This window comes from Apis florea, unplaced genomic scaffold, assembly GCF_048593485.1.
Source record: "Apis florea isolate Af1SG1 unplaced genomic scaffold, ASM4859348v1 contig_3496_pilon, whole genome shotgun sequence".
Taxonomy (NCBI): domain Eukaryota; kingdom Metazoa; phylum Arthropoda; class Insecta; order Hymenoptera; family Apidae; genus Apis; species Apis florea.
In genome coordinates, this window is record NW_028256773.1 from 8412010 (window position 1) to 8437754 (window position 25745).

The 25745-nt window shown below is 39.0% G+C and overlaps 2 protein-coding genes and 1 long non-coding RNA gene across 3 annotated transcripts in view; 2 read left to right on the forward strand and 1 right to left on the reverse strand.

Moving 5' to 3' along the window:
• Positions 1-25745, forward strand: part of HLH54F (basic helix-loop-helix domain-containing transcription factor HLH54F) — a 106407-nt gene that overhangs the window by 22966 nt on the left and 57696 nt on the right. The gene's annotated exons all lie outside the window — the stretch shown is intronic.
• The window catches only part of p130CAS (Serine_rich_CAS and FAT-like_CAS_C domain-containing protein p130CAS), an 87980-nt gene that overhangs the window by 20651 nt on the left and 41584 nt on the right, over positions 1-25745 (reverse strand). The window contains exons 2-3 of the mRNA XM_086913128.1: positions 16868-17017; positions 11334-11483 (exon numbers count right to left, since the gene is read on the reverse strand). Of these exons, the coding sequence (XP_086769254.1) occupies positions 11334-11483; positions 16868-17017 (300 nt within the window). The remainder of the gene's footprint in view (positions 1-11333; positions 11484-16867; positions 17018-25745) is intronic.
• LOC147656875 (uncharacterized) lies at positions 24165-24574 on the forward strand. Its single transcript, XR_015293603.1, has 2 exons — positions 24165-24337; positions 24448-24574. It is a non-coding gene; the product is annotated as an uncharacterized LOC147656875 (long non-coding RNA).

Sequence of the window (25745 nt, forward strand, 5' to 3'; positions counted from 1 at the left end):
AATGGCCTTTGAAAAGTTTAAAAAGACACTTCTCCCGTCATTTATTACCTTCCACCATGCATTTTAAATATTATTTATGAAATATATTTTTTAAGTTCTCCATTTTAAGAGGCACGAGTTGAAAAACACTTGTCCTTAGTTAACACGTCAAAATGACAGGAGGGAAGGAAAAGTTTTCTTTGTTTATGCAATTTTAATTCCTCTTTTCTTTCCTGCAAATTACCTTCTCCCAACAGAAGAAACATTACTCTCGCGTTGTAGAGTGTAGTTCACTTACTGCTCTCCAGAATTATTTTTTCATTATTTGTTGCATATCAACGGCATATGAAAAGATAAAAATACTCTCGACAATTTTATCCTTTCGTCGAAAATCTCCCCGAAATGTTAATTCTCTCCGAGATACGTTTCGATCCGTCGACGCGAAACATTTTCCATCCCCGCATTTAATCGTTTTCCCGATCGATAAGGAAGGATGCGGCGGTGGTAAACAGGGAACGCCACATTTTCGCGGCGCGGTAATAATTGTCGCAAAAATTATTGCGGAGAGATTATCGCCTTCTCCGCACCTCTCCTCCTGCCGATTCTCTTATCACCAGCGAGGATCTCGATCGACTTGGCCGAGCATCGAATGCTGCACGGGGACAGCCGACTCTGACGAGTCTCGGCGATCTTCATCGATTACACGACCGGTTAATTATTACTTTTCCAACCGGTGAGCAATTTATTGCGCCTTGTCCGCTCGGTCTCTCGAGGAGGAGGGAAAGGAAAGAGGAGAGGAGCGGCGATCGCGCGATGGATTCGAATGGAAAATGGCGGCGATAAGAGAGTGCGGAGGCGAGATAAGAAAATTCGATTCTCCGTGTAAATTGGCTCGGTCGATAATAAGATCTCGAACACCGCCATTTTCTTTTCTTTCGCGGATAATATCGATTTTTTTATTTTTTTATCGGTTTAATAAGAGGCCGAGGCTTTTTCTCGCAAAGCGTTCGATGTTTTCGAACCGATTCGAAGGAGAGCGATTCGGGTGCAATGAACTGCGATGCTCGTCGTCTTGTTTTCGAAGCAATTGGGATCGTATTGGTGAGCTCTACTCGAGGTACGAATATTTTACTTTTTTCCCTTTTTCTCCCGTAAAGAGAAACGAAATTTTCGTATCGTTCGACTTTTCGTCGAGCGAAATTTTATTCCAGCCTTCCGTAAATCCGTTTGAAATTCGTCAAACACCATATCTTTCACCGCGACAATCGTATCAACCCGTTTCTCCTTATCGTTAAGCAAGCATGCATTACGAATTGCACGCACGAATATGAGTTTACACGGAAATAACGCGAGTACAAAATTATCGATCGATAAAACTTTTTCGTTGATTGAATAAAAAATTTTGCTCAAAAATATCGTACAATTATACCCTAGATAAGAAAACACATTCAACAATTCTTCTCGAAGAAACTTATGGCCACAGATTGCGAGCACAATCGATTTTCGATTTCTTCTCTCGTGGATATTCGGATATCCCAAACGAGGGTGTGGTAAAAGCTACCTGTTACCAACGCTACTCCTCCGATCTCAATTTTTCCCGAGTGACGTAACGAGATACGCGAGGTTCGACGAACCTCACCTGTAAAATAACCTACGCATTTCCGTAACGAAGTAGTCACCCACGTGACTTGGAGATCTCGCTTGATTTTTCTTCTCGAGAACGCGTTCTAACACGCAACAACACCCAATTCATATACCGATCTATCTCTATCTATCCGTCGAGCATCGCGCTACTACTACCGACCGAGTAGATATAATCCCACGCGAGAACGAGTTTCGCAGTTCATTGATACTGCCCCGTTAAAGACCTCGGCCCACGCCCAGACGCCTCTCTCTCTCTCTCTCTCTCTCTGCTCCTTTTTCCATGCCATTTTCAGCCGGTGCAGCGGCAGTTGGCGGCCGACGACAGTGATGGTTTTAAGATCTCGTCACCCCGGGCGGAGGAACGCTGCTCTCTTTCTTCGTTAAACGGGAAGAGAGAGCGGAGATGGCGGTGGTGGTTGGAATCGTCAAACGCGTCCCTCCTCCATCCGGGACGCGCCGCCACTTCCGGCGATCGGGTTTGTCGCTCTCTGTATCATCTCTCCCCCTTCTCCCTTCGTCAGCTTCAGGAATTTTCCCGATGAATTCTCTCCCTCTCTCTCTCTCTCTTCCTTCTTTCTTTCTTCGCTGGTGGATATCGTCGAGAGGGATGGAGTAATTACGATGGGATGAGGGTGCGTCTCGCGAGAAGAAGAATGGAAAGAATGGATCGGTGGGAATGGATTTGTGGATGAAATTTCGAAACGCGTGTAAATTTATTTCATCATTTTTCATTCCTGTGATTTGATGAACCGGCGCAATTTCACTTTTGGACAGAAAATGTAGGGGAAACGAAGGCGACGTTCAATTTACGTGATCGCTATGATAATAAATTAAATTTAACGAAATTTTGAAACGCGTGGAATTTTGTTGAAAAACGAAGACGAAAGAACGAATCTGTGGAAGATTAATTCAAAATCTCGATGAAATCACGCGTTTTCGAGCATCTACGTGATTTTAATAATAGTAAATTAAATTTCACGAAATTTTGAAACGCGTTATTTACGATAGAAATTGCAGAGGAAACGAAGCCGAAGAGTTCAATGATCGTATTGCTCGAAAGAAGGTTTGAACGTGTACGATCTACGCGATTCTGCAATAGTGAATTAAATTTAACGAAATTTTGAAACTTTGTTGAAGGCGACGTTCAATTGTTCGAAAGAACGAATCTGCAAAAGATTAAATTTCGTGACGAAATCACGATAATTCCACGCGGGATTTTTGACGGAGGAAATGGAGGCGACGCGAACGGCCGCCTCGTTTGCTGTTCGAAAGTGAATTTAACGCGCGAAGTTAGCGTACGTTACTGGCCGTTACCGGCCGAGGCAGCTCAACCAGCCACGATCTGGTTATTCTATTTAACGTGGCCGGGGCACGAAGCCACTTTCGCCTACGTCGTGAATACTCCTGTTCCTCCTGTCCCTCCTCCTCTCGGGTTAATGCTACGCTCGGCTCTCGACCGGTCGTGATATCCACGCGACACCAACCGGCCGCATCGTGCATCCCCGCTCTCCCTATTTTCTTCTTCGATTCTTATCTCCAGAAATTCTATTCCCTCCTTTCGTGTTTCGCAATTCTTTTGTTCGAAAATCGCGAAATATAACTGGAAAACCTTCGTCCAAATCGATTTCGCGACGATCTTTTCTTCCGAGGAAAGATTTTTTCTGAAAGAAAAGAGAAAGGAAGAAGCAAGACGAAAATTCGTAACCGTTCGAGCCGCTTTAAATGTATTGTTTGTTTCTTTCGCTCGTTCTGTTTTATCTCGTCGGAGGGACGGAGGGAGAGGGGAGAACCGTAGAGTAGAGGTCGGTGCAGGAGAATCAACAGGCGGAGCGGAAGGGGGAAAAAGTGTGGGGTGGAGGGGGAGGAGGAGGGAGGCTGGTGGGGGGAAAAAATGGAGCGAAAGTGAAAAGGAAAGTGATGCGGGATAAGGGAAACGAGAGAAACGGGAAACGGAAGAAAAAGAATACAATACGTATCCGTATGGATACGTGTTTCGTTTCTATTTTTTAATGGAATGAACGGAGAGACGGGAAGAGAAAAATAATCTCCTCGTGAAATAAAAAGAAGAAGAAGTGGAAAAAATTCTCGTTCAATTTCTATATTGTGCTCTCGTAATTTCCATATCTCTCTTCGAACTTTTGTTCGTTGAGTTTCGATGATTTCGAAATTTTGAGCGGCCCCTCCACTTTCTCCTCCTCCTCTTCGTTTTCTTCGTTTTCTTCGCGCGAAGGATCGTAATGAATCATTCGAGAGAGTTGCTTATCTGGTCGGGAGCGGGACTCGCGGTCTTTTTCCTTCTCCTCTGGGTGAATAAACTTTGCGAAGGTAATTCGGAGTGGCGTGTTAAACGGGTACCAGCACGGGTATACGCATCGACATCTATCTTTACCTTTATAATATTTATCGTACGAATTAATCTCCAACTTTTTCCCCGTCGAGAGAAATAAATCGCTCGAAAACGTAAAATCTCGAATGTATCGGCGAATATATTCACCGACGGAGATATTATAACGCGAGAGCCGAACTGTAGTGGAGAGAAGGGCGAGCAATGGTGAGCGACGGATTTTCAGACGGTGATAAAAGGGAGGGAGGGAAGAGATTTTCCAAGAAGGAAGGAAGTCAGTCGATAAAGAAAAGGAAGGAAAAGAGAGAGAAGGGAGAGGACAAAATAACTGGATACGCGGCCGCCCTTCTTTCAGCCGAACCGCCCTGCGCATTCCATCGAGATGACTCTTGGGGACCCCCGATTCCGCGTCGCGGATTCCAAAAGTGAAACTCGCGCGGAGAGGATAATTTTTCCCCTCGTCGATAGAAATTAACAATAACCAGTGAACTTTCAATCTCGAAAGGGAATTAAAAAATTGAATTCGTGGAAAATCGAAATTTCCAAAATTCTTTCTTTTTCCCTATAAAACGCCTTTCTCTTCCGCTTACTTTTCGCTTGAGAAATTAGCCGCTGAAACGCGAAAGGGAACGCTGTGTCTTACGAAATATGAATAAAAAGTGGTGATCGAAGATTTAAACTTTCGTATCTGAGAGAGTTCGAGTCGAAGGAATCGGTCAATAATAACGATCTCTTTACTCAATTGATTTGCGCAATAAGATCTTGAATTTGGAAAAGAAAGAAGTTATTTATAAAGAGGTAAGATAGAATCGGTTCGTTTTCTAATCGAGCATCGAGCGCAGAGTCGAGCCGTTCTCGAGGAGGAGGGAGAGCGAAATGAAAGAAAGAGGAGATACGTTGTCGTATACACGCAAGCGGCGTCGGAGAGTGGATATTGTCTGGACTTACGGACATATAAGGGCACTGGTAGTCTTTGCGCGTTGAACGAAACAAGGGAAGCTCCATGTAGGGTATCCTGCAGGATCGCCTTCTCGTAAATCGTTCACAAGGGTGCGACGGTATGCTATCCGTTTCAAAGGAGGGGAAAAAAAAAAACAAAGAAGAACAGAAAAGAAGAAACTGGAAAAATCCTCGATTTTTGCACCGTCTCGATGAAGCGAAATGCGGATTCGTTAACGAGTTTTTAATCGAGAAAAAAGAAAAGGAAAGAATGGAAAGATTTAACGAATAAAATAAATTTACGTTACAGGTATTATTATTATTATTATTATTTATTATTATTTAAAGATAAGAATTAACAAGGAAGATTTTGGCTCAGGTGTCGGTCGGCTGCATACATAACCCGGTCCATTGCTTCTAAACCCATGAATGTACTCATTAAAGAGAGCGAACGATCCTATACATTATGGATAATGCAGTTTTGCATTAAATTTAAAAGGAGCGTTAACTCTTCTCTTCTCGATACGAGTCGCGGGAAAATTGAACCCATATATGAACCCATCTTTCAAAAATGTCAGTTGAACAACATTTTAAAATTATCAAATTATCACTTCGCTTTACGAAAATTATCAGACAATTTGATGAAAAATTCATCTTTCATCCAGTTGATTTCTTTTGCCGCGAGAAAGCTTGGCCAGAAGCCGAGGTCGGCTGAAGAAAGAAAGAGATTTCCTCCTGCTGCTGGATGGAGTCAAGATTTGTCGCGCGAAAGGATTGTCGAGGAGGCGAATAATAACAACAACAACAACGACAAAAAGGAGAGGAAATACCGTTGGAACACCTGCGTGCCTCCACCGGCGTGAGCAGCAATTTCGACCAAGTTGGTCCACGTACGTAACGTTGACCCTTAACCGACTCCGCTCGTATTTCTGTCGACGCACATGCGGGCTCTCCTCTTCCATCCTCTTTCGCAAAAAGCGTACCTCGATCGGAGCGACAAAAGAAAAAGAAGAAGAGGAGGAGGAAATGCCAACTCCGACAAGAAACTCGAATCTATATCTCTCTGTATCTCTCTCTCTCTCTCTCTCTCTCCTTCTTTCTTCTGCACGAGTCGATGGTTTAAAGGAAGAAGAAACTTTCTTCCTGCCCTATCTCCTCCCCTCTTCTTCTCCTCCCTGGTTCGCCTCGCTTTTCTCAAGAAGAAGGAGGAGGATTCCGATAATGGAAACACGAATGTCGAAGTAATTTGACCGAAGAATGGATATTTTTGTTGGCCATTGTTCCCTTTTGCGGGCGGATAATTGATATCTCAAAAGGGGGGAGGTTTTTTTTTTAGATGAAGCTATCGATCGAATCGAATCGATTGAGTTTTCTTCAACCGGAAAAATATTTTTTTAATAGTTGTGCAGAGAGAGAGAGAGAGGGGCGAAGAGATGTATAAATTTACGGGAGATTCTTTTCGTTCGATTTCGAACGTTGTCGACGTTGTATGCAACTTTTTGACATTCACCGTGTAGCTATTTGTTTCGGTATTTGAATAACAAATGTTTGCCCGTGGAGGCGTCTCTTTTGTTTCGTTCCTCTTTTCCTTCCGTTCCTCCCCCACCCGAAATGCACGCCGCATAAAAGAGCAGGGCTGAGTTATGGCTGTCGGTCGGATAGAGACTTTAAAGATTTCGATTCAAATACGGTTGAAATACGCGGCGGCACGACGTTGGTTCGAGGATCCAACGCAACCGTGACCGGGAAAAAGAAGACGAATGTTCGAGGATATTCGAAATTCGATCGTTTTTATGACACAGATTTAAAAAATTATCTTTCCAGGTTGTTACGAATTCCAATGTTATTAGAAATTGCTCCAATTGTTGAACAACATTTTAAAATTATCAAAGCGAAAATTATTAGAGAATTCGATAAAAATTTATCCTTCGTCCAATTTTTCCAATTCAAAATTAGGTTGAAGATAAGGAAAATTATTCTCAACATTTTATCAAAGCTTTTACTTTGCGAAAATTATTAGAGAATTGGATAAAAATTTATCCTTCGTCCAATTTTTCCAATTCAAAATTAGGTTGAAGGTAAGAAAAATTATTCTCAACATTTTATCAAAGCTTTTAATTTGCGAAAATTATTAGAGAATTCGATAAAAATTTATCCTTCGTCCAATTTTTCCAATTCAAAATTAGGTTGAAGGTAAGGAAAATTATTCTCAACATTTTATCAAAGCTTTTAATTTGCGAAAATTATTAGAGAATTGGATAAAAATTTATCCTTCGTCCAATTTTTCCAATTCAAAATTAATTTGAAGATAAGGAAAATTATTCTCAACATTTTATCAAAGCTTTTACTTTGCGAAAATTATTAGAGAATTGGATAAAAATTTATCCTTCGTCCAATTTTTCCAATTCAAAATTAGGTTGAAGGTAACGAAAATTATTCTCAACATTTTATCAAAGCTTTTACTTTGCGAAAATTATTAGAGAATTGGATAAAAATTTATCCTTCGTCCAATTTTTCCAATTCAAAATTAGTTTGAAGGTAACGAAAATTATTCTCAACATTTTATCAAAGCTTTTACTTTGCGAAAATTATTAGAGAATTGGATAAAAATTTATCCTTCGTCCAATTTTTCCAATTCAAAATTAGGTTGAAGGTAAGGAAAATTATTCTCAACATTTTATCAAAGTTTTTACTTCGCGAAAATTATTAGAGAATTGGATAAAAAATTTATCTCTCATCGAGTTGATTTTATAATACGAAATTCACAGCGCGAGAATGATCCGCGCGTATCTTTTTCAATAAGCGAAATTTTACGCGCGTTTTACTCTCGGATTCAAGCTTTAAACGAGCGAAATTAAATTGTATTTTTCCCTCGAACATTGTTGTCAATTTTTGTAATGCAGGATAAAATGCAGGACGGGAGGGCACGATGTAATAACGAACGATTAAGAATGTTAAGAGAGTAGCGAAAAATATTGAGAGCGGCGACCCTCGCTCGCTTTCTAAATACGTCTGGTACGAGAGGGATAAAGTGAATTATGGCTAATGGTATGATGGATACTCGACCGGAAATTCAATGGGCAGAAAAACAACGGCGACAGTGTATAACAATAAACGGTTCATCCACCGTGTCCCGTATATAATAATAATGATCCAGAATCAAATATCGCGGATATAAAGTAAAATATTTTTATACGTGGAATATTTTTTTTTTTTTTCACCATAAAAACGCGACCGAAATTTTCTAGAATTGAAAACATGTATTATTATTATTTATTTATATTATTTATAAACGCTTATTCAAAAACGGTATATAATTTCGATACCTTTAAATTTTAAACCGAGAGAAGTCTAGAATTAGTTTCCTAAATTTTCTTAAACGATCGAATTAATCGAAGATAGATCGAAATGAAAAAAAGGGAATACGATTGAAAAACACAGCTCGTTTATCATAAATTCGCAATTCGACCGATGCACGTTCGATGCAAATCAAACATTTGCTGCTCCGTTTCCACGGGTCTTGATTACGCAACACGCGACAGATGTTAACCAGCAAGCGAAATGAAAATATGGAACGTTGATCGCGAGAATTGTTGCATATTTAGCACCCCCCCTCCCACCTCGTTCGAATTAGACCGAATTGCGAATTCCACCAATCCGCCCGTAATTGGAAATCCCCGACCCAAGATTTCTTCCCCTCCCCCCACAGCGAAATGTAAACCACAGTTGTGAATTATGCAACGATAATAAAACAGCCTCTTAATGACAATTTAAATTCATCGCGATTAATTGATCCGTTAACGTAAACCTCGCTCAATTGGCATCGCACGTATTTGAAACAATTGAAACCCGAGAGACCCAATTCTCTCGATTCATAACGAAAATAGAAATGACTCTGGATAAAAAAAAAAATCACCATATGAATATAATTAAATACAACAAGTCTCCCGTATAATATAAAATAGAAAATTTCTCCAAAGTAAAAAATGTTTCATCGAAATTAAATACAAGTCTCCCTTATAATATAAAATAGAAAATTGCACGTATTTGAAACAATTGAAACCCGAGAGACCCAATTCTCTCGATTCATAACGAAAATAGAAATGACTCTGGATAAAAAAAATCACCATATGAATATAATTGAAATATAACAAGTCTCTCGTATAACGAAATAGAAAATTTCTCCAAAATAAAAAATGTTTCATCGAAATTAAATACAAGTCTCCCTTATAATATAAAATAGAAAATTGCACGTATTTGAAACAATTGAAACCCGAGAGACCCAATTCTCTCGATTCATAACGAAAATAGAAATGACTCTGGAAAAAAGAAATCACCATATGAATATAATATAACCGTATAATAAATATAAAATAGAAAATTTCTCCAAAGTAAAAAATATTTACCATTAATCAAAATTGAATAAAACAAGCCTCCCTTATAAAATAAAATAGAAAATTTCTTTCATATTTCCCTTATCCAACCCTACACTTCCCTACGTATCTATCTAACCACAACCCTCGATCGTACCTCGATATCGAACGAGTTATATGCGCCACTTGTACGCCTACTACTTGAAACCACACCCTTCGTTCACGGTGTATCGAAAAAAAGGAGAGAGGGGGCAGAGACAAAGAATCGATTTTCTATACCGCGAGTTTTTCAACCTCTAAAGAAGGATCGAAGGGAGGGATCGCGATGCATATTCATTAAATTGGCGTGGGTGACAGATGGTAAAGCGACGCCAATGGCGGACGAGCATTGCAAACGAATTGGTAGTCAGCTGATTTTGACAGATCCCTCGTCTCGACAGCGGCGGGCCAGGGGCGACATAAGGGGGCGCGATGGTGCACAATGGAACCGACATCGCCATTGTGGACTCGCCTCTCTCTCTCTCTCTCTCTCTCTCTCTCTCTATATATATATATATATATATATAAGGTCGATCGATGGAGAGGGGTGGACTTTATGAATTTCTGCGTCTTTTCAAATCGCGAATAAATTAACGAGAGATGGCAGCTGGTGAAGCTGCTCGAGAGGGGACCGATCGAGTCGAATCGAGTCGGTCATCGAGCTCGAAACGACGTCGATTCGATCAACCGCTTAAATGGACAATTGGGGGATAGATTGGCTTTTAAAACGCGGTATTTCTCGATTTCGTTGAAATTTCCATAAAAATCACGCGATATTCCACCTTCGTATCGTTCGTTCGGATATCATCGGATAATTAACTACGTTATTTATTGAAAAATACGTGTATGGACATTTGAGGATTGAAACAAGGAGAGAAGAATAATAGCAATAAGTGACGTATCATTTATTCGTAGTACTGTGCAGATTCAAGTCGAATATGGACACTTAAGTATCCTCGCTTCCATAAAATTGCAACTACGTCAAATATTAACTACGTTATTTATTGAAAAATACGTATATGGATATTTGAGGATTGAAACAGGGAGAGAAAATAAGAATTCTCAGTTCGATAAAATCACAGAGAAAAGAGGAAGAATAATTTTTATCAATATTCGACCTATCAATCTCGTTCGTTCGTTATCATCGGATGCTAACTACGTTATTTATTGAAAAATACGTATTGTGCAGATTTAAGTGAAACATGGACATTTAAGCATCCTCACTTTGTTTAAATTACAGAGAAAAGATACTAACTACGTTATTTATCGAAAAATACGTATACAAACGCTTGAGGGAGGAAGTGAAACAAGGAGAGAAGATAAGAATAAATGAATGTATCATTTATTCGATATTATCGGATACTAACTACGTTATTTAATGGAAAAATACATATTGTGCAAATTTAAGTCGAAAACTCGAGTATCCTCGCTTCATATAAAATTGCAGAGAAAAGATACTAACTACGCCAAACATTAACTACATCATTTATTGAAAAATACGTATAATACAAACACGAGGAAGTGAAACAAGGAGAGAAGATAAGAATAAATGACATTTATTCGTTATCACCGGATACTACGTTATTTATTAAAAAAGAAATACGTAGTATTGTAACAAATTTAAGCGGAACATGGACACACTTGAGGAGGTGAATCGAAATATAAGAGTGAACGATGATTGAATCGATGATAATATTTACAGATAATATTGTGCGAATTTAAAACACACAATATGGACACTTGAGTGAATCGATGGAGACACCAGTAACGGATGTTTAAACGAGCAACACGTAGAGTGTCGAGTTTCGATTTAATTTCGAATTAATCTCCGATCGATCAACGATCTTTAAAAATTTAATTCAAGAAATTTTCCATTTCGTTCGCACCAAGAGAATCGCGATAAAGGGTGAAGACGAAACGAATATATGGGCATGCGTGTGTATATATATATATATATATATAATACAGAAATATTCTGTGCCCCATGAATTTAATAATGGGATCGTATAACTCACCCTGTTCGGTTGAACGTGCCAGCTACGCCGTTTTCCATGCCTCTGTATGCCGTCTTCGGAAATGGTTAGGTCAGGCCTGCTGCCAACCAAACAACCCCCTGTATCATATTGGCCGACCAGAAGTCTCAATCGATTTCCTGGACAGATGCCCTGGGCAGTAAAAAGGAAAATGTATACACGTATATTGCAATAACAGCGCACAACCGGAGGGAATAATAACGACTTAATATCGCGCAACCATGCATGCCGAACTGTACATACGTTGCACACATTATATCCATTATACATTTCAAGGAATTCGACGATATTTATCGTGTTTGTGGGAAATGAAAATTTAATAAAAACTCACTCCTTTTTTTTTTTTTTTTTTAAATTAATATCCGATCTATCGTTTATTGAAAAATACGTAGTATCGTACAGGTTTAAACTTATTAAGTGTTATATGTCGAATTGATCATTTCGTCTTTTACAAACGATTCCATCGACGAGTCATCGGATCCGGCAAATTACACGTTTTTTCCCTCGAAAAGCGCATTATTAATTCCCTTTTTCAAAAAATTAATATTTGACCTATCATTTTCAAAAAATTATTCAATGAATTGATCATTTCCTCTTTTACAAACGATTCCATCGACGAGTCATCGGATCCGGCAAATTACACGTTTTTTCCCTCGAAAAGCGCATTATTAATTCCCTTTTTCAAAAAATTAATATTTGACCTATCATTTTCAAAAAATTAATATTCGACGAATTGATCATTTCCTCTTTTATAAACGATTCCATCGACGAGGCAAATTACACGTTTTTTCCCTCGAAAAGCGCATTATTAATTCCCTTTTTCAAAAAATTAATATTTGACCTATCATTTTCAAAAAATTATTCAATGAATTGATCATTTCGTCTTTTACAAACGATTCCATCGACGAGTCATCGGATCCGGCAAATTACACGTTTTTTCCCTCGAAAAGCGCATTATTAATTCCCTTTTTCAAAAAATTAATATTTGACCTATCATTTTCAAAAAATTAATATTCGACGAATTGATCATTTCCTCTTTTATAAACGATTCCATCGACGAGGCAAATTACACGTTTTTTCCCTCGAAAAGCGCATTATTAATTCCCTTTTTCAAAAAATTAATATTTGACCTATCATTTTCAAAAAATTATTCAATGAATTGATCATTTCCTCTTTTACAAACGATTCCATCGACGAGTCATCGGATCCGGCAAATTACACGTTTTTTCCCTCGAAAAGCGGATTATTTATTTTCAAGAAATTAATATTCGTTATTATCACATTATTTATTGAAAAATATGGTACAAATTTACACTTATCAACCTATTAATTCTAATATATCGAACCAATCGATCATTTCCTCCCTCAATAAACGATCTCATATCTCCAATCGATTCCATCGACTTATCAATCCGGCAAATTTTTTTCCCCCCCCTCCATTCCCATCCCATTATCCCCTCGCGAAAAGCACGCATTTCACGTGACAAAGCGACGGCCCGTGAAATCGATTCGCGCGTATTATCCGCCAACGATGATTGCCGAGCGCTGCTCCCGAACGAAGGAGGAAACGAGGAGTCGTCCAAAAATATCATCATTCCCCGCGAGTGTCGCGAGAGCAAACGAAAACCAAGCTCCAATTAGTCGAAACGAAAATATACCCTGTTCAGAAAATGACGAGCCGTGGAATTAACGAATGGAATTAATCGATAATAATTATCAAGCAAATGCGAATAAAGGAGCGGCTTGGAAACCTCTCTCTCTCTCTCTCTCTCTCTCTCTCTCTCTCTCTCTCTCTCTCTCTCTCTCTCGCAAGTTTGATCCGAGCAATATATCACACGATGGGTTCTCGAGGCCTGGCGACAGGCGCAGCTGTCGAATCTCCTCGTATCCGAAGAGCCTTCATATCGGAAACGTAGATGGGACAGTGAGAGTGGAAAATCTGAAGGAGGTTGTTGAGTTGAAAATGAAGAATCGTATTACTCGTTCAACACTAGACTTGGCGACATTTCGTGTATACCTATCGGTCAAATGCAAAAAAAAAAAAAAAAACACTTGTATCTTAATACAGAAATTGGATTCGTAAAGTAAACAATAGAGAAAGTTGTGAACATTGAAAAATCGGTTGTATCTATATTGTAGAAAAAGTCGTATGGCGATACAGTAACTTTGTATACAAGAGACTTTCTAAAGGAAATTTCAAAATACGGTCATTTGACCGCGCCAAATTAATCGATGAAATCTCGGTTTAAACCGGCCGCCAATTATTCGAGAGGGAATCGAGAGATGGGAGAATCATTTCGAAAAATCGTGTCGAACGAAATATCCCTGTTCGCTCATTTTCGAAACGTCGTGTGTACCGACGTACTCTACAAAACTGTTCATTTGGCCGGCGAAAACGACAATGCACGGAGACATTATTCCCCCAGCGAAAAGGAAACACAGAGTTGCGCATCTGCCGTTAATTTTCGTGCGGACAAATCGATGCCGAGAAGTCAATGAGGCGTGTCGAGAGACGAACTCACTTTTGGACTCAAAAGTTTCCGTTCCGATAATAATTGGCAGCCAGCCTCGATTCCCGTGGTTCGAACAGGGAGAATCGATGATAAAGGATCGCCCCTCCCCTCCCCTTTAAATCGTGTGATTTTTTTGAAACGAGGGGCTTTCAACCGATTAAAAATTGCGTCCAATTAAACGAGCATTACGCCTCGATTAAAAAGAAAAATTCGATCAACGTTTCATCAACGCTTAATTCCGATCCGGGTTAATTTAAAAGTTGATTAAAAAGGAACGCGCGATCGATCATAATAAAAAAATGTGCACAGACGGAGAGAACGACGTGGAATCAACGAATGAAAATTAATAATAATTATAACCAAATAAAGGCATCTCGGGTCCCGAAACTCGTAACGTTTCCTCGTTCCTCCCCGTTTTCCAGCTCTCCACCGCATCGGTTCCTTTCCAACGAGCGCCGTGGTATCCTCACTGACGACTACTTCTGTCTATAAAGAACAGTACAGAAGATCAAGAAACGAAATTCGTGCATAACTTTCGGAACGACTTTTCTCGATCGAGGAAAATTATAGTTCGTAGAATGTCGTGCTCGTTATATATAGAAGATTTAGAAGAAGATTATCTCGGAAAGACACGCGAGGAATGCGGCTAAATGTCAGCGCGAGGAATAGCAGTACATGCGTTTTATGCGCGGTGAAACGTAAGAGCGCTTCCAAGGATGACCAACGCGTTTCAAAAGCAAAAGATGTACGTGTGTATGTATACAAGACGAGTTGTAGCAGCGAGTCAAAGCAAATATTTGAAAACGGTATAAAACGATTAACAATCGCTCGTAATCGTGTACTTCATCCTCGCCTCGCTCTCTTAAAAGAAATATATAATATATGTATCTATTTTCTAAATTCTTTGAAATCGAACAACATCGAGGGAAATTTTTCAATTCTCTCTCTTTTAACTACGCATAAGTCCCGGTAAATCCACCTAGCGACACGAGTTACGACCACGGTGCACGGCCATCCTTCCTCCGCATTCCAAGCCTGCCATTCCAGTTTCCTCGAATAGAGAGACACGAATAGGCAAAATGGTGCGCAAGAGGCGAGACGTAGACGAGGATTGACGCGGGTCGATCCGTCTCCAAATCTTTCGAACAGATGTCGAAACGATCCCTGTCGAGAGATCTGTCTTTCGTTCGCAGTGGCGGCCCCTCTCCTTCCTCTGCCCGCCAGTAGATGAACATCTATCCAAGATAGGAGTCTGTAACGGTGTCTCCAACGTCCCATTTCCGCGATAATAATGCCGTGTCACGTGTTGAGAGGAGAGAGAGAGGGAGAAGATGAAAGTCTGTGCGTCTCGACGCGAGTCTAAGCAATTCCCGTCGTCGAGCTTATTTCCCGATATTTCGCTTTATTTTACTTCGTCGCAAAGTGTCCGTCTCTAATCTCGATCTTTATTTTCCACGAGATTTGTCGAGTAAAATAATCCATCTTTATTTTGTTTTTCACGGGATCACCTTATTTTAATATTCGTCACAAAGTATTTAAGTTTCTAAGTTTAATTTTGTTTTTCACGAAATCACCTTATTTTAATATTCGTCACAAAGTATTTAAGTTTCTCTTTTTTTGATCGATCTTTATTTTGGTTTCCACGAGATCATCTTATTTTACTTTGTGACAAAGTAATAATCCAAGTCTATCTGTAATTCTTTTCGACGATCGATCGTTATTTTCCACGAGATTATTTTACTTCGTCAAGTAATTTATTTCGTTTTTCACGGGATCACCTTATTTTACTTCGTCACAAAGTATTTAAGTTTCTTTTTAATGTTTTTTTTTTTTTTTGATCGATTTTTATTTTGGTTTCCACGAGATCATCTTATTTTACTTTGTGACAAAGTATCCAATTCTCTCTCCAATTCTTCTCGACGATCGATTTTTATTTTGCTTTCGTTTTTGCTCGCGAAAGCTCATTATCACTTTATTTTACTTTATGACAAAGTCTATCTCCAAGTCTATCTGTAATTCTTTTCGACGATCGATCTTTATTTTCCACGAGATTATTTTACTTTGTCAAGTCTCTCTAATTCTTTTCGACGATCGATCTTTACTTCGATATCATTTTCGCGAGAGCAAGATCGGAAGGAGCGAGGGCAAAATATACGGGTGCGTTTCACGCACCTAGAAATAGAGTGATAAAGTCTGTCCAACGTTGATGGAGGCGTTTCGAGGAAGAGGCTTTGGCGAGCGAGCATCACGCGATCTCGATGAGACGTTTACGCAACTGGCTGTTCGATTTGTCGTCAACTGGGCCAATTGTGAAATCTCTCACTCTCTGGAGTGGGAGTGTGTGATCGAGCAGGGTTTCGATGATGGACGACGACCAATCAAGTTTTCCATCCGGGTGCCACTCGACGGTGGAACTTCGATCAACTGTAAAGAGCGAATCAGAAATTTTCCCCCAATCCCAAGTTCGAAAGAATCGATTACGCATCCAAACTTTATAACAATTGCGACTCTTCTAGCTTTCCACCCAAACGAATTCCATGCTCCAAGTTTGAACGTAAAATTACACGGCAATTGATCAACGAACAAAGCCTCCTTTTCGAAATAATCAACTTGTTGTTAAAAACATTAAAAATAATCAACTTGTTGCGACTCTTCGACGCAAACTTTTAGCTTTTCGTCCAAACGAATTCCATGCTCCCAGTTTGAACGTAAAATTACACGGCAATTGATCAACGAACAAAGCCTCCTTTTCGAAATAATCAACTTGTTGTTAAAAACATTAAAAATAATCAACTTGTTGCGACTCTTCGACGCAAACTTTTAGCTTTTCGTCCAAACGAATTCCATGTTCCAAATAAAATTACACGGCAATTGATCAACGAGCAATGTTCTTCGAACAAAGCCCTCTTTTCGAATACCGCGAAATATAATCAACTTGTTGTTAAAAAAAGAGAGAGAGAGAGAGAGAGAGAAAAGTAAAAGTTGGTTAAAGGAGGTAATTACCTGTCTACCCCGCAGAGCGCACAGCCACCAACCCTCGAGGCCAGCTGTGTTTTGTTCCAGCACGGTAAGAACGTCGCCCTTTCGGAAAGCCAGCTCGTCCGGAGCTTCTGCTATATTGTCGTAGAGAGCGCGCGCTTTCACACATTTTTGCTGAAACATAAAACAAACGAATTGTAACGTTGCATTGCTCGTTTCGAATAAATCTAAAGAATCTCTTCGATGAATAAAAATTAACGTCGAACGTTTGTTGCATCTCCATAAAGATGTAACTTTTGAATATCGTTTTTCTCGAACAACTCGAGACGATTCTCGACTACGCCCCATCAATTTCTTACTCGAAATCATTTCGTAAAACTTTTATGCTTTAATATGTTACGTGTTATCTAAAGAAAGAAAATTCGTGCGATATTTTACGAAGCAATCGCTTCGAAGATAGAGAAACCGTTGCTCTTTCGCTGTTATTCTTGTTTTACACCTCAAAAATCAAACTCATCCTCGCTCGAATCGATCGTTCGCGTACATTCTACGCTTGCCAAACTCGAAAACTTTGAAAATAACGTTCCTGCCGTCAAATTGTCAAACTAAGACCAAAATGCAATTCGAAAATCTAGCTACGAAAAAAGATTAGCACGTAAATAAATATTGTTCCAATGCAAAATGTATATCCGAATAAACTTTTAGATTAACACTTTCCACCAACGTGTTGCCACGTGCAAACCAAACAATTAGTTGGTGTCATACACAAATGTAATTAATAATAAATTAACGGAGAAGCCAAAATTATGTCAAATTTTGGTATTTCGGTGGTGGTTTTTACCAAAGAAACACCGGTTCCAAGCTAAATTTATATGTTAATCCTTTCGCTACAGGCGACTTCTCCGCCGAGAAAGATCGATTGCTTATTCGAGGTGTTTATTAAAATTGACGATAAAACATGGACGCCACGTTTCCAGAGAGAAAGATAACTCGATACGCGAGTTATGCAGAGCGATTACAATCGGCCGAAAGAAAGATCAAAAAGAAAGTGAAAATAATCAGTCGGCGTTCGCAGAAATATCTCGTCCTTCTGATCAATTGAATCCTATAAAATCGTTTCTGGAGACCGGCTATTTCGAGAAACGGCGCAGGGAACAACAATGGACGCTTACGGGGAAACCGGCTCGTGTTTCACTCGTGTTTCAACCGAGTTCAATTAAAGTGCCTCCGCGAGATCCTCGCCGTCCATTTTTCGCCCGGCAAACAATGATGTCATCGCGTCACTTTGACGAATGTTCGCCGTTTCGTCATCTTGCATCCCCTTAATTAATAAAAAGCTTCTGCCATAGCCGCTCGCCTTGTACAATTATATTTATAAAATCTCGTCTATCGTTCGATGTGATAACAATTTCTCGTATTTATATTTAACAACAATCAACTCGGAATGGAAACATTTTTCTCGGAGTGTTGATTGCGGGTTGATTAAAAAAAAAATTTGAAAAATTTTCAGTGAAAATATTATCTTTTATTTATTTGTTTTACTTTATATACACACATTTGAGCAGAAACTAAGAAGAAAACATCTTCAACAAGAGTCCTTGGAATGTAAAACTAATGTATTTATAATAATAAAATGTAGGATAGCGCTTCATACGAGTGTTGAAAGCAAGATATATTTCCATCTCTCGAATTCAAAAAAAAAAAAAAATGTATATGAGAAATATGGTATAATTTAATTCCTATTAAAGTAAGAACGGAATTAGTCGATTTCTAATCTCTTCGAGAGAGGGAGAGAGAGAGAGAGAGAGAGAGAGGGAGAGAGAGAGAGAACGTTTCTCGAAAGGATGGAAGAAAGATCATAAAATTCATTAATAATCGTCGGTTCTTAATTACAGTCGTTCCTTACAAGGATACGGGGCTAATTAGGCCGCAGTTTCGTCACGTCGATTAATCACGAATTAACGATGACATTTCCGCAACGTGCGAGCCTCGAAGACGATTGAAAGCGTAATCAAAGGTCTTTTAATCAAGAAGTAATTAGCACGGGTATATTAGCGCGCTCGAGCAAATTCCATGGAATATGATCAGGGAATTAGCGAGATTAATTTCATTTCTAACTCAAACTTGAATTATATATATCTCTTTTCATTAAAAAAAAAAAAAAAAAAAAAACTCTCTTTCAATATATCCTCATATTGGAATATTTCAAGTTTATTCCGTCTTGCACTGCCCACGTATCGATTCTATTTTGAGAAGGATCGAACCTTGGTTGAACCTGACGCGTGTAAGTCGTCGAAGAATGCAGTTCAACCCCATAAAAGGATGGTGGCCGACGAACGTTGAGGCTTGTCAGCCAGGTACGTGTACACACTCGCCACGACCTTTCGAACTGACAGCTTTCGGTTCCCGACGGTTGAAGCGACCCAAAGCAGGCCATCGAGCGAGTTCCGCGATACAGATAATCATATACGACGAGAGAGCTCGTAATTAGCCACGTTTAAGACACGTGCAATTTACTTTGCATCGGGACGAGCTGAAAAATATTCGCTGCTAAATATTGTTGCTCCGCATTCATTCGAAATCGAACGAGATCTACGATTTATCAAAAGGAAGGAGAACTAAAAATCTCGCTACTAAATGTTCCTATCTATCAAAAGAATCAAATCTAACGCAGCGTAAAATTCTTCTTAACCTTAAGAAGGAAAGAGAAAAAATAAACGAGAAGAATCGTGCGAATTATGAAAAAAAAAAAAAAAAAAAAAAAAGGGCAAGAAAAAAAGTGAAAGTAGCAATCGTAATAAAAGCAAACTCAAAATCAAGTTGAGGGACACACGCGTGGCGCGTGTGCAAGTTGGCCAGTTTCCATTAACAGCTTGCGTTCGGTGGCGTGGACGGTGCATTAACCCGAAATAATTCGGTGGAATCACGTCGATCGGTATACATAATTCGATTAAAATCCGCCCCTCCGTACTCTCGTTGTGTCTTCATAATGCACCCTTTGTTAATATCGAGCCTGCATACCTGCGCGCGGATGCACCTGCGCAAACATTTTCACGCGAGTTCGTGACACCATCCACGACGCTTCCTCGATGTTTCTCGCGTTTCGACTATGCACGCACGCGCATGCGCACACGCATGCGTACATTTCGCTTCGATGGGTCGTATTCGGTTGTATCATTGCATATATATATATATATATATATATATACACATACCGTGTTGTTCGAAACACGAGATCGTCTTCCCCACGACGTTCCCATTAGAGAGAGGGAGCCACGAACAGCCGGCTACCATTGTATTATTGCCATTGAACGATCTCGATGCGAAATAATTCGCCGTAGGTGGTAAAATGGTTTAACCTTTTTGGGAAGGGTCGGTCGAAAAATTCTTGCGGTTCGAGATACCTCATCATCCTCTACAATAGGAGCTCTGCGTCTCTGTTGTTAAATTGTACGTTGGCTTTTTTTCTTTTCGAACGCTTCTTTTTTTCTTCTTCGTCTTTGTTTCGGATTCGAACGAACAGAGAGAGAGAGAGAGAGAGGAATATGGTCGCATTTTGGTTATTTATTTTACGGTAACACTGCTACGGTAAATGAAATTTTAATGGGATTTGTCGAGTCTGGAAATTGAATTAACTTGATGGATGAAGAATAGAGAAGAGGAAGGGTTGTTTGTTTTATGGTAATACGTGGATTGTGCGTGTTTGTATTACGTATGTATGTATGTGCGTGTGAAATACGAAGCGAGGTATACGTGAAAACAGGTATAAATTTTCCAAAAATATGTTTAAACAACTCGTTGAAATAACATTGGCAAAGAATAATCCATCAGCGGATTTTATTTCGTAAAAATTTCTATTACGTCGGCATTTGTCTCGTCTCGAAATTTTGCAATATTCTTTTTCCTTGTAATTTTTTATAGCCATACATAATTTTCGCAAACTCTGAGACGAGAATTTAATCGGAGGAATTTAATTAAAGGTCGAAATAAAAGTAAATGGATAGGACGGGGGGAGGGAAAAAAGTTTTTTCTTTCTTTCTTTCTTTTCTATTAACCGGAGATATATTGGTTGTTTTCCTTGATCTCGAAAATTCCGATGGAGAAAGATGTTTGAAGTACAAATTGCTACGGTTTAATTAAAAGCGGGGATATAACAATGGATCAAGCGAGAATAAATCGGGTCAAACTTTCACTGGACAGCGAATTTAATTCGAATTTGTTGTCTCGTTTTAATTATATCCGAAAAAGAGCACGGAGCTTGGATACAAAGTATCCAAAGTGTTCTAAATTTGAAAAGCATCAAGCGATAATGGCGGACAGGAAATTTTCCGTTTAACACACTTTTTTGTTTGTTATTTTAACACAAATGCTGGAAATAGTAGCGCATCCGACGCGCTCTTATCAAAAGAATCAACGATTAATAATTTATAGAACACCGTTAAAATTTAAACATTTTAACCAGGTCGTGATACTAAAATACTTGTTCGTAAACTTATTCGAACTTATTGCTTCGAATCCAAAAGAAGGAAAAATTATCCAAGCTTTGTTAAGCTCTGTCGAGAGATCGATCCGATCGATACATAAGTTTCGAGTTATATCCAATTTATACATTCGAAACGATTCCAACATACTTATATACAGTTTATACGCGCCGCGGTCGATCTTTATTGTTGGAAAAAAGAAAAAAAAAAAAAGAGGAACGAACGAGTTAATAAAATCGATCCTGTTTAACCGGGTTTACGCACCTGACCAACGGTGACACGAAACGTTTGCAACGCCGATGGAATTCAATATCCTTGACGAGGCACCCACTGAAATTCCATCCTGATCAAAGAGACCATATTTTCGAATCGATCTACATTCCGCTCGCTCCGTGAACAAATATTTATGATACACCTATATATGCATATGAAACGTCGTCCACCACACGTTGGAGAAGGTGTTTCACCCGTTAAGTCGGCTAACGCATCACGAATAGTATACGAAAAGCGTGGGCCGATCCTAAGCCAATATTTTCACAACTTTTCCACGAGCTTTATCGCCCGCCTTACGCTCGTCTTATCGCGTTTTCATTTGTGACGCGACGAATCTTTTTCAAATAATTAACGATAACATTTATTACGTATCGTTCATATAATAAATATAATATAACGAACGCAGGAATTACGTTTGTCATACGTTTAACGTAGCTATGGTTGATCAAGAATTAAATCCGTTTCGGTTGAGCATTCGATCGTTTCTTTTCACGCCATTATGGAAATTATGGTTGATTTAATTAATGAACGCGTTATACAGGAGTCGATTGGGACACAGTGGTAGTAGATAAGGATTTTTGTGTTTATTAAAATTAGCACGTGATATAATTATGGATTGTTGGGATTATAACGAGTCTGTATAATATATTTTAAGCAATTGATCCGATTTTCGAACGATAAATTATCGAAGTAACTCAACTTTATTATTATTATATATAACTTCAACTATTAAATCTTCCCAAATCATTTTGCCAGAGATTATGGATAATTGGATCGAAGAGACTCAAGTTAAATTCCATTATCATTTCCAAATTTTTCTATTTTCTCGATTCTATCCGAATATCTCGTATGTGGGCCTCCAATTCATTTTTTTTTTTTTTGTTTATTCGCGGAAGAATAAATCTCGCGACTTTACGAGGGATAGAGGAGCATAAATACGAGGCGGAAACTGTGCTAAAACTAGATCAAACAACCGTGTCCCCGGTTATTTGTTCGGCCGGTTTTATATGGTAAATCACGGCCCGGGCTCTGCTCTCGCGTATTTCACCAGGATCATCTTCTGCCTCTATTCGAAAGAATTTCGACCGATATTTGAGCGATACTTGTTTCCCACGGGAATAAGAGAAAAAGAAAAAAAAGTTTTTATTTATTTCTTTCTCGTTTTCACTCGCACAATTTGCACCAGCGTGTGGACGAAATTTAATAAATTTAAACGCTTTTTCGAACGTGGTTCTCGCTGATTCGAACAAATTTTGATTCGCGAAGAAAGCGAACGAAATCTGGTGCTAAAGCGTTAAATTTGTCAAGTTTCTTTATCAAAGAACAATGATTATTATTCTCCATCTTTTTCACTGTCAAGGATACTATCTGAAAAATTCAAAATTTACAGAATTTTCTTTTAGTATTTCATCGTCGTCTGCTAACATAGTTATCTTCAATTCTTATTAAATCTTCTTCTTCCTTATTTTGCGACATATTAGTTATAAAAAAAAAAAACTAGTGAAACTTGTTTTGATTTTAATGCAAATGTAAACTTAATCAAAGCAAGACTCGTGATACCTCTACGTCAACCTTTACTTAAGTCGTCATTTACTGCAATTCCTGCAAAACGAAAAGCAAAAAAGTAACAGTTTATAAAACCTATACTGCCCGATAATACAAATTGCCAAAAATTGAAAAAACCGTATAGATAACGAAATTATTTTCTGTCGCCTTTGGCATTCGTCCGCAAAGGATCAATACTTTATCATTCAAAACGTGATATAAAATAAATAAAATAAATTCATCAAACGTTACATCAACTTAAGCTAACTTTATTCCAAATTCTTAACTATTTCCCAACTTGAATTGAACCGCCCAACTCTGATTCGTGAAATACAATTTTAAGACTCACCGCTTCTGCCAGAGACAGAAATCTCTCTGTTTCTCTTCGAAACAAAAGGGATTTCGTGCGAAAAAAAAAAAATTGGCTACGACGTAGAGGAAAAGAGAAATAATACGGGAGGAGCAAGCAGCGAAAAGCGCATCGTCGATAAGGGGAGCCGCGCGATAAGCGCGCGGATTACACGCTGGATATTACGCGGCCAATATTTCGCTCGATTTCGTATGCAAAACGTTCTTCCTTTCGTGTTCGATCGAGGGAGGACACGTGGCCCCCGATTCGGCGACAATGGTGGAGGAGAAACTCGTTCAGAGCGGGAGAACACGCGTTATTCCACCCTCCTCGTAATAGGCGCAATTTCACACACACAAATATGTACACGCGCGCCGTTAAGGGGTTTGAATAAATTTCAATTCGGTGTAAATATTGACACGCCTCCCACCGAGTTTTCGTCGCCCGTTTTCTTGCGCAACGACGCGTAAGGAGGAAGAGGGAGCGCAAGAATTATCTTGCACGAGCTCTCTTCCCTTCAGACGATTTGTTGACAATGGTGACGTTGTAACATGTTAGGATAATCATCCAAGAGTGGAAATATAATTTTCGAAAGTATTGATTATTTCGATATAATAACTTATTTGGATATTTGGAATTGAAATTGGAATTAAAAAGTATACATAAATTTCAGGTGTAAATATCGGCACGGCTGTGCTCTAAGAAGAGGAATTGTAACACAAAAGATCGTACAAAATATTGTTCTCTTCGCCTCAAACGTTCAGTGGAAGAGCTATAAATCGAATATTGAAAATTGTAAAAACGAATTTCGTTTATTAATTAAGATAATCATCTAAGACTGGAAATGTAATTTTCTAAACTATTAATTATTTCGATATAATATGTCTAATTTATTCATGTATATGTTATTATCTTGAATGAAATTACATTTGTAAATTAAAACTAATAAATTTCAGGTGTAAATATCGGCACGGCTGTGCTCTAAGGAGAGGAATTGTGACACAAAAATCATACAAGTATACCGTTCTCCTCGTTTCAAACGCTTTGTAATGGAAATTCGAATATAGAAAATCGTAAAAATGATTTTCGTTTAAAGTGAAGTTACTCGAATATTTTCGAAACTAATTGATTATTTCTATGTAATATTATCTTGAGTAACAAAATTTTTAGAACGCTCTGAATTCTATGCCTACGCTAATGAATCGAGGTTACAGATATCGTCGTTTTTGATATGCGACAAACACTACTTTCCACCGTTCAACTGAATAAAATGGCGATCCTGAAGGAAATATTTGGCCAGAACGAACGAAATGTCAAAATTTCCATTCGAACGCAAAGGATTCTTCAACCGCGAACGCGTCCAATAAATAATCACCTTTCTCTCCACCTTTTGGAAGAACGAGCTATAATTCCGACCCGTGTCCTTCGCAATAATCCAATCGATATATCGCATGTAAAGTTAAAAACGGAGAATAATCGTTTCCAGCTGAGAAGCAAGTACACCCTGGCCAAGTGCTTAATGGGGGTTCCTTCGTCGCAGCCAATCCAGATAATTTTTAAACGATCCCTATTATTCAGCATCAGCCCCCCTCTCAAAGTAACTAAGCTCGTAAAAATCTTGGCGTTTAATCCCCTTTTCGGTTGCTCCTCCTCAAAGGTCGACAAAGGTGGCCCTCCACGTGGTGGCAGAAAGAGAGAAAGGGTACTCGTGTGGAGTCGCGTGGAGTTGGTGTCGCGCAACCACAAAAGCTGGGCAGCCATCTATCGCGATAAGTAGAGGCTCATATCGATACAAGTTCGCCGAAGCGTGTTTTAGGTATCAAAGGAAAGGGTTGGAAACGCTTTTGCGGAGGGCAGAGCATCATCGTCCTTCCCTCTCTTTTCCCTCCGTCTTCGCCAACACTCTCGTTGTGATCGCGCGTCGTCTGAACGATCGGGCTACCCGTAATTAACGTCCCCCCATTTTCTGTGAAACCTCTAATTACGCTTGTTCCGCGAGACGAGAGGAGGCAGGGATAGAAGTCCGATTAGAAATCGAGCCTCGAGAGCTTTTCCCATCCCCCTCTTCGATAATAAACTTTCCATCCAAAATCAGTTTCCTTTAGCTTTAACGTGGAGATTTTCTCGGTATTTATCTCGTGGCTTTTCTCTCTTTGTATTGTTTTAGACTTTTGAAAAAAGGATTAACGATAATTTTGATTCTCTAAGATTTAAGAGTCGTATTAGAAAGTTCGACGTGTTTTCTTTTTTTCAA